Below are 10639 nucleotides of genomic sequence, written 5' to 3'. Positions count from 1 at the left end.
GCATTCTCAGATTTAAAAGAAACTTTTAAAAGAAAGTTAGATATTAGATGATACATATACTCATACTGTTTATTTATTTATTTAACCTTTCATTTAAACTTTAAAATCCATTCCAAGTCATAGAGAAGCAAAACTATAGACTACTAAGAATTAAATGACAATTTTAAAAGCTTTTAAAAATTGACAGATTATTTTTAATAAAAGAAAATGACAGTATGATGACAAGTGGGGTTCCCTTTAGCATCCGTAGGTGCCAAAAGAGAATGGATAATATGTTAGAAATACTTAAGGAAATAACTGTAAACTTAAAATTAAAGAACTATATAGGATTATAAAACAAAGGCATAGTTTATTCATTCAGCAAATAATTTTCTTTGAGTTTGCTGTTTCAACTCCTGTCCTAAACTTTGGAATATAGCAGGAAGTAAGAAAGAAAGCCCATTTTCTCAAGCCTCTTTTCTATGAGGACAGACAGACAATAAAGAGATATTATGTCATGAAGTGGTTAAGTGCCATAAAAAAGAAAAGGTAGGATGAAGGGTACACAGTAGTGATGGGAACATGTCATTTATGAAGAGGCATAAAGAAAGCCCTTTCCAAAGACATGACATTTGATGAAACTCCTTAAGGAATCGAGGAGTTATCCATACGTATGTCTGAGACAATAATTCCAGATGGAGTACTCAGAATGACCTTTAAAAAGAGGAGGAGCAGTTCCGGAGGGGCTCCTACGCCTGGTGCGGGAGCTGCGGGGCCCGAGACTGTGCTTGGCATTAGTGGTGCTCCATGTCCCGAGGTTCCAGCGCTGGTGTTGACCGGCACATTACCATTTTTTCTCCCGAGGGACGGCTCTACCAAGTAGAAGATGCTTTTAAGGCTGTTAACCAGGGTGGCCTTACATCAGTAGCTGTCAGAGGGAAAGACTGCGCAGTAATTGTCGCACAGAAGAAAGTACCTGACAAATTACTGCATTCCAGCACAGTGACTCACTTATTCAAGATAACTGAAAACATTGGCTGTGTGATGACAGGAATGACAGCTGACAGTAGATCCCAGGTACAGAGGGCACGCTATGAGGCAGCTAAATGGAAATACAAGTATGGTTACGAAATTCCCGTGCACATGCTGTGTAAAAGAATCGCTGATATTTCTCAGGTCTACACACAGAATGCTGAAATGAGGCCTCTTGGTTGTTGTATGATTTTAATTGGTGTAGATGAAGAACAAGGCCCTCAGGTGTACAAGTGTGATCCTGCAGGTTACTACTGTGGGTTTAAAGCAACTGCAGCAGGAGTTAAACAAACTGAGTCAACCAGCTTCCTTGAAAAAAAAGTAAAGAAGAAATTTGATTGGACCTTTGAACAGACAGTGGAAACTGCGATTACATGCCTGTCTACTGTTCTATCAATTGATTTCAAACCTTCAGAAATAGAAGTTGGAGTAGTTACAGTCAAAAATCCTAAATTCAGGATTCTTACAGAAGCAGAGATTGACGCTCACCTTGTTGCTCTAGCAGAGAGAGACTAGACACTGTAGTTAGTTTACCAAATCCGTGACGCCACTTGCCTGTGTGTTTGGTAACAACAGACCAACATTTTGGGGGCCCCTCCATTGAAAAAGGAACTTCTCCCACTCTTGCTGCCACTGAAATGGTTAGGACTCTGTCTGTATAAATAAAACCAATGCTTTTGGGGAAAAAAAAAAAAGAGGAGGAGCAGGGGAGGGGAATAAAAAAGAATAACTCAAGTTTTTGGCTAGAGGAATTGACAGAATGGAGTTGTCTTCAGCATATGCCAGTTTGTAGATGAAAACCCAGGAGGCTGCTTCTGTACATGAGACACCCAAAAGACATTTAAATGAGAGCATCATATAGGTAACTAGATATAGGAATCTGGAATCCAGGGGCAAAGTTGTAATGAGAGATACAAGTCAGCATCTATTTATTAGTTAAAGTCATGTGCTAAGTACGAATACAGATAAAAAGAAACATCTCAGAGCTGAACCTTGAGGAATGAAGGATGTACAAGAAAGAAAGGTGGAAAGAACCAGTGAGGAACCCACTTAACAAAGGCCAGCAAGGGAGATGGAAAATCCAAAGAGAGTACCATAAAGATGAAATGTGGAATGTGTTCCACAAAAGAGAAGTGGTAAACTATGTCCAATGTTGCTTATAAATCAAAGAAGAACCAGAGACATGACCATTGGATTTGGCATGGGAGGTCATTACTTAACAAGAAAAGATTCAGTGAATAGAAAGTAACACAGTGACCTGACTGGGCAGGAAAAAAAAAAGTGAACAGGATAATGTGAACAACTCTTTCCAGGAGTTTCTTGAAAAGACAGTTTCAGTAATATAAATGCTGAGCTTATTACCCATAAAGTCCCATCATAAAAATTATTAAGGTATGCACTTCAGCCAGAAGAATATGTACTTGGAAGTAAGTTTCACCATGATGAGCCCTGAAATGGCTTTTAAATAGCAGTAAATTTAATTAACTATGGATTATAAATAAATTTAACTTTTATTTTTAAAAGTAAACATAATTTTTTAAGCTAATAAGATAGAGGAGAGGGCTGTTTGATGAAGAAATATGTCATGTTAAAACTGACAGCATTTTCAGAACAAATGACAAATACATAATTATAGTGGAAATTTTAAAGCATATCTGTCAGGGACTGACACATGCAAATGACAACAAATCTTTACCAATATAGAAGCTTTAAATAACAAAATAAAAATACTTATCTAATAGCCATTTACACAACTCTACTCAGAAAACTAAAGATTGTAGGATGTTCTCAGGTTCATATAAAACTTGTTTAATTCATTGTATGTGAATAAAGTCACAAAACTAAGTTCAGTCAATTTCAAACACTCAGTATCATAAAAATCGTATTCATTGAGTGCAATATCATTACATTAAAAATTAAGAGGAACAAGACAAAAACAAGCTCAGATTGTTTCATGACTGCTCAACACCTTGTGAGTTAAAAAGAAAATTATGATGAAAACTATAGAATGTTTTGAAAGCAGCTTCTAGATATAAAAGTATTCATTTAAAATTATAATAATGGAAAATAAATGAATTGACTTTCAACTCAAAAGCCTGATAAGGAAAAGAATAAATCTTAATAAAGTAGAAGGAAATAACAATGATAAGATCAGAAAGTAATCATTAGTTGCACTTGTATAATGTTTATAATTAAATAGAAAAAAAAAACAAGCAATGCAGAGAATTAGTTAAAAAGATATTAAATAAACTTCTAACTTGAACATGTATAAAAGCAAAGGTAGAAAAGGCAAAAAAAAAATAATTAATAAGGGATCAACAGATATATGAGGGCTTCCCAGGTGGAGCTGGTAGTAAAAAATCTGCATGCCAATGCAGGAGATGCAAGAGACCCAGGTTTGATACTCGGGTCAGGAAGATCCTCTGGAGGAGGAAAAAGCAACCAGCTCCAGTATTCTTGCCTGGAAAATTCTATGGACAGAGGAACCTGGTGGGCTACAGTCCTTATGGCCACAGAGTTGGACACAACTGAGTGACTGAACATATGCAACACACACAACAGATATATGACACGTAAAACATTTGGCCAATATTTCCATAATTTAAGTTTTAACTTCTGTACATTTCATTGTTCCAAGACATTTGTTAAAATGCAAATATGATTACTTAACCATGAAAAAATAATACATACAAACTTTGACAATGAAATCAAACAATGAGAAACTGTAAATACAGAAAAGTACTCTAATGAAAATAACATACAGATGCCAAAAAGAGATAGTTATTTACTACATGAATCATTTTACATAAATTGGAGTAAAAGTACTCCAATTTTTTTTATTATTCTAGAATAACTTTGACACCAAATTTGAACAAAAGATGTTCAAAAAACTTATTTTATAAATCCTGTAAATAAGCATTAAAACTTTTAATTTTATGTGCATTTTTACAGGTTGCACTATTACAAGGTAGCATTTTACTTATAATGCAGGCTTATCTTAAAGTCAGAAGCATCAGTTTATTAAATTTATTGACAGATTAAGAATGTCAACTTACTGATATCTCAATGCAGGAAAATCCTGTAGTTCATTCAAATTTTCAAAATCTCAAGTTAACTAAGAATACTTAAATAAGTGCACCCTTAACCTAATAAAAAATATCTATCAAAGCTTACAACAAACATTGAATTTGATTATGGAATTTGATTATTAGAATCATTTTCATGGATATTAGGGGAAAAATTAAATATGTTATCATATTATCAATCAACATTTTACCAGAGTCCCATACCAATTCAATGTGACAAAAGCAGAGGTAAGAAGTGTAAGAATTGAGAAGGGACAAAACTGTCCTTGCAGGAACAGTTTTCTTTTAGATGTTCAAGCTGGTTTTAGAAAAGGCAGAGGAATCAGAAATCAAATTGCCAACATTCGCTGGATCATCATAAAAGCAAGAGAGTTCCAGAAAAACATCTATTTCTGCTTTATTGACTGCGCCAAAGCCTTTGACTGTGTGGATCACAATAAACTATGGAAAATTCTGAAAGATATGGGACTACCAGACCACCTGACTTGCCTCTTGAGAAACCTATATGCAGGTCAGGAAGCAACAGTTAGAACTGGACATGGAACAACTGACTGGTTCCAAATAGGAAAAGGAGTACGTCAAGGCTGCATATTGTCACCCTGCTTATTTAACTTATATGCAGAGTACATCATGAGAAACACTGGGCTGGAAGAAGCACAAGCTGGAATCAAGATTGCCGGGAGAAATATCAATAACCTCAGATATGCAGATGACAACACAATTATGGCAGAAAGTGAAGAGGAACTAAAAAGCCTCTTGAGGAAAGTGAAAGAGGAGAGGGAAAAAGTTGGCTTAAAGCTCAACATTCAGAAAACGAAGATCATGGCATCCAGTCCCATCACTTCATGGGAAATAGATAGGGAAACAGTGGAAACAGTAGCTGACTTTATTTTGGGGGGGCTCCAAAATCACTGCAGATGGTGACTGCAGCCATGAAATTAAAAGACGCTTACTCCTTGGAAGGAAAGTTATGACCAACCTAGACAGCATATTAAAATGCAGAGACATTACTTTGTCAAGAAAGGTCCGTCTAGTCAAGGCTATGGTTTTTCCTGTGGTCATGTATGGATGTGAGAGTTGAACTATAAAGAAAATTGAGCGCCAAAGAATTGATGCTTTTGAACTGTGGTGCTGGAGAAGACTCTTGAGAGTCCCTTGGACTGCAAGGAGATCCAACCAGTCCATCCTAAAGGAAATCAGTCCTGGGTGTTCATTGGAAGGACTGATGTTGAAGCTGAAACTCCAGTATTTTGGCCACCTGACTCATTTGAAAAGACCCTGATGTTGGGAAAGATTGAAGGCAGGAGGAGAAGGGGACGACAGAGGATGAGATGGTTGGATGGCATCACCGACTCAATGGACATGAGTTTGGGTAAACTCCAGGAGTTGGTCATGGACAGGGAGGCCTGGCCTGCTGCAGTTCATGGGGTCACAAAGAGTCAGACACAACTGAGTGACTGAACTGAAATGAACTGCTGATGAATAGGGATGCTTTCAATGTTTTGAGAGTGTATTATTATCTCAGTAAATTTTCCTGGATTTTCTTTGTAGACTGGGAAACCAATACTGAATGGTTTCTTTCTTGGTAACACAAAAACTGGGAGGAAGGCAGCAGGATTTTAGTTTCTCTGCAGTATATGGCACCTTCAAAATCAGTGCAATCCCTTTTATTTATTTTAAATTTTTATTGGAATATAATTGATTTACAATGTTGTGTTAGCTTCTGTTGTAAAGCAAAATGAATCAGTTATAAGTATAGCTATTCTTTTTTAGATTCTTTTCCCATATAGGTCATTACAGAGTCCTGAGTATAGTTCCCTGTGCTATACAGTAGGTCCTTATTAGTTATGTATTTTATATATAGTGATGTGTATGTGTCAATCCCAACCTCCCAATTTATCACCCCCTCCCTTTCCCACCTGGTAACCATAAGTTTGTTTTCTTACATCTGTGACACTATTTTTATTTTGTACACAAGTTCATTTGTACCATTTTTTAGATTCCACATATAAGTGATATCATATGACATTCGTTTTTGCAATCCCTTTTAGTTTTTAAAATTGAGGGCTCCTAGTTTGGGTGTGTGAGATTTGTTAAACATGATTATGTCCATCCTTTCTATTCTCTTCATATTTTTTTCAGTTAGCATATGTAAATGTATACACCTGCATGGAATCATTTTAAAATTGATCTGCATTTTTTAAATGTTTTTGCTTAAGCCCACTCTCTTCACAAATAGTCCTTGGAGTACTCCAAATTCGTTCAAAATGCTTTGTTTTTCCTTGGAAAATTCAGATGTGGAGAAATGTTCTTCATTAGGTCATAATGTGTTTCAAATGGGTCTCATATTCTACACTTTTCTGAAAGCAGGAGGATGATATTGTATCACTTTGGTGAAAGCTGAACAGTGTTTTGCTTTTAAAACACCAGACACTCTACTTTGGACTTAGACTAAAGGGAGATAATTTTAGAAATTTTGTTGAGAAAAGTTTCAAGATTGTGTTTTTTGCACAAGAACTTCCCTTGCTAAACTTGAAGATCTTTGACAAAGGGTTTCCCTAATTCCACCGGGCAGTCAGGCCTCAGAAAATGATTTTTAAAAAAAAAACCAGGAGACATAAAAGGGCATATATTCATATATTTGGGGCAGAGAAATCAGAAATACTTTTGATGTGGAGGGAATGAAAATTAAATGCAAAATGTGCAAGTAGAAGATAATGGAGAGAATTTCTTTGGGTTTACTCACATCCTGTTTGCTCAAATAGAGACACTGGGAGAAGTATGGGAAACATCACCTCCACTGCCTCTGTGTGTTATTAACAATTCCAGCAACCTTTCAATTCAGGACCCTGTCATAAATTAGCCTCCTGGTCTAATGGGATGTATGTAGAAGTTACAATTAAAATTACTTTGTTAAGAGAAGTAACTGCTTCACAAATCTCTCTTTTTTCTTCAATAATCCAAGATGGCTCAATCATTTCGGAAACCTTTCCTCTTTGAGAGATGGCTCCCATCAATTGACAACCAGGTATTTAGAGCAGGGCTTCTTTTTTTAATCTTACCTCCACCGCGGTATGAAAAATATTCCTTTGTTATCATATTTGGACAAATGATAAGGAAGACTATGCTTCTCCCAATTCCCAAATGTGTAGTCTTACATATCTTAATCCTTCATGAATACACAGATCACACACAAGGGTCAAATAGTGTCAGAGTACAAAACACTGAGTCCCCTGATATAATGCGTGTGGCTTGAGGAATATTAGAGAAAACAGAACCATAAATAGATGATTATACTAATATGGCCAAATATTGCTATCATGGAAAAGTGTGCTGTGGGAGCACAGGTGGGTTGTCTGATTCTCAAGGGGATGTCAGAGATAATGTTGCAGGAGATTATTGAAGGCTAATTTTTCAGTAAAACTAATGAAACTGAAATTGTCCAGGGAAGAAACTGAACAGACACTGAATTAATGCAGTGGCCATGTTTATGGAGAAAATCTAAAGGTTTATAAGAAACTCTAACAGGTCTTAGTAGCAGCTGGGATCACAAAGAGTTTATGATAACCCCCCAGTTTTCTAGGACCAAAGGTAATGACCACAGCAGGATGTGATACTACCATGGATTTTATTTGTTACCTTGCATGAATCACCAATTCTAGCTTTGCAATCTGATAAATGAGGTACCTCATTACTATGAACAAAGCTAATGGAGGTGATGGAATTCCAGCTGAGTTACATAAAATCCTTAAAAATGATGTTGCTAAAGTGCTGCACGCAATATGCCAGCATTTTGAAAACTCAGCAGTGGCCACAGGAACAGGACCAGAAAAAGTCAGTTTTCATTCCAATCCCAAAAGAGTGCAATGCCAAAGAATGTTCAAACTACTGCATAATTGCACTCATTTCACATGCTAACAAGGTAATACTCAAAATCCTTCAAGTTAGGCTTTAATAGTACCTGAACCAAGAACTTCCAGATGTACAAACTGGATTTAGAAAAGGCAGAGGAACCAGAGATCAAATTGCCAACATCTGTTGGATCATAGAAAAAGCAAGGGAATTCCAAAAAAAATACCTACTTCTGCTTCATTGACTGTGCTAAAGCTTTTTAATGTGTGGATCACAAGAAACTGTGGGAGATTCTTCAAAAGATGGGAATACCAGACCATCTTACCTGCCTCCTGAGAAACCTGTATGCAGGTCAAGAAGCAACAGTTAGAACCAGACATGGAACAATGGACTGAGACAAAATTGGAAAAGAACATCAAGGCTCTATACTGTCACTTTGCTTATTTAACTTCTATGCAGAGTACAGCATGCGAAATGCTGAGCTGGATGAAGCACAAGCTGGAATCAAGATTGCAGGGAGAAATATCAATAACCTCAAATATGCAGATGACACCACCCTCGTGGCAGAAAGCAAAGAGGAACTGAAGACCCTCTTCAAGGTGAAAAAGGAGAGTGAAAAAGCTGGCTTAAAACTCAACATTCAAACAACTAAGATCATGGTATCCAGTCCCATCACTTCATGGCAAATAGATGGGGAAAAATGGAAAAAATGGGAACAGTGAGACTATTTTCTTGACCTCCAAAATCACTGTGGACAGTGATGGCAGCCAGGAAATTAAAAGACGCTTGCTCCTTAGAAGAAAAGCTATGACAAACCTAGACAGTGCATTAAAAAGCAGAGACATCACTTTGCCAACAAAGGTCTATAGAGTCAAAGCTATGGTTTTTCCAGTAGTATGGATGGGAGAGTTGGACCATAAAGAAGGCTGCATGCTGAAGAATTGATACTTTCAAACTGTGGTGCTGGAGAAGACTTTTGAGAGTCCCTTGGACAGCAAGAAGATCAAACCAGGCAATCCTAAAGAAAATCAACCCTAAATATACTTCACTAAAGCTGAAGCCCCAATGCTCTGGCCACCTGATGCAAAGGGCCAACTCATTGGAAAAGACCCTGACTCTGGGAAAGATTGAAGGCGGGAGGAGAAGGGGACAACAGAGGATGAGATGATTGGATGCAATCATCGACTCAATGGACGAGTTTGAGCAAGCTCCAGGAGATAGTGAAGGACAGGGAAGCCTGGCATGCTGCAGTCCATGGGGTCGCAAAGAGCTGAACATGACTGAGCAACTGAACAAAAACAACAACTCCTTGGGTACATAGAGCCTGGACATTTAAAACAGAAGTGAGACTGAGCAGCTATTTTCTCTATCTCAAAAACCTAAATGAGAATCAGATACTTACCTTACCATGATATTGTTTGGACTAATATTTGGATGGGGAATTATAGGAACACTAAGTATAAATTTGATTATTTCAATCTGAGTCCAAGTTCTTGCAATCAGGTAGATCTCTGATGAATTAATAGGGAAAACAAGTACTTAATATAGTACTATTGTCAATTAAGACCCTGCAGCATGGTTTATGGGGAAAGTTGTAAAAAAATAAGTTCTTTCAGGTGAGAACGACAATGATGTTTACTTCTACTCCAGGTTGTGCAAGCTTCTCTGAACTTATAAAAATATGCTGTTCTCCTGAAACACTTAATCTAGTTTTAATACTGCAAATAATTGCCAAAAAGACTTTCTGAGAATTCAGGATCAAGGACTAATTGGATGAAGGAGTGGTTGGTTTTGAAGCATTACACCACTATGGTACCATCCGTCTAACATGTTTGAAAGTGGATAGGAGAAATTGGTGTCTTCTTAACACAGCAAAGTGAAAACATATTTTCTCCTCTTTAATCATATCCTTTTAAACCTGAAGAGATCTTAGCAATTCTTAGCATCTTCGATATGTCCTCTCCTTAAAGAATGAACCAACCGCAGAGGTTACATGGTTTGTCCTATATTACACATTAATGTGAGGGCAGAATGGCAAAAACTAGACACAGAGATGTCCCATAAGATTTTCTTCTTCCTGGGCCTACAATAGTAGTAAAAAATGTGTACACAGGAAACATGCAAACAGGGAAACAGAGAAGATTCTTCCTTATACCTAGTGATTGGACCACTGTTAAACAAAAGAATTTATGATGAGGGTAAACCTTACAACAATTGTCTTTGACGAAGTGTAAAATATTTTGGCTCCAAATAAAGTAACAATGGCCTAGAATCAGACACTGGGATTCTGAAATTAGATGAGAGAGCTGGAGTTTGCTTTCTAAGACATAAATACTAGCCTTTGGTATCAAAGTATTCAATTATACCTTGGACTTATTCTTCATTTAAATCTTACTTTCAAAGAGCACTTTGGAATATACTCCTCACTTGATGTTTTTTAAGCAAATCAGTTTTAATAGATTCTCTAACAATAATGCCCTAGAAAGTTTCTTATTGTAATCTGGATCTTGGATAAACCATTTCATGCATATATGTGTGCTTAGTCGCTCAGTCATGTCTGACTCTTTGTGACCCCATGGACTGTAGCCCATCAGTCTCCTCTGTTTAAGGGGATTCTCCAGGCAAGAATACTGGAGTGGTTTACCATGCCCTCCTCCAGGGGTTCCTCCCAACCCAGAGATCAAACCTAG

General features: G+C 37.0%; 1 protein-coding gene across 1 annotated transcript; it reads left to right on the top strand.

The window, feature by feature from the left end:
- The first annotated feature begins 771 nt into the window (after nucleotides 1–771).
- LOC102389577 (proteasome subunit alpha type-6-like) lies at nucleotides 772–1698 on the top strand. Its single transcript, XM_044928783.2, has one exon. It carries the CDS (start codon nucleotides 787–789, stop codon nucleotides 1525–1527), a length of 741 nt encoding a protein of 246 aa, XP_044784718.1. The 5' UTR covers nucleotides 772–786; the 3' UTR covers nucleotides 1528–1698.
- The last annotated feature ends 8941 nt before the right edge of the window (nucleotides 1699–10639 follow it).

The sequence above is a fragment of the Bubalus bubalis genome, chromosome 15, assembly GCF_019923935.1.
Source record: "Bubalus bubalis isolate 160015118507 breed Murrah chromosome 15, NDDB_SH_1, whole genome shotgun sequence".
Taxonomy (NCBI): domain Eukaryota; kingdom Metazoa; phylum Chordata; class Mammalia; order Artiodactyla; family Bovidae; genus Bubalus; species Bubalus bubalis.
This window is presented reverse-complemented; position numbering and strand designations above follow the sequence as displayed.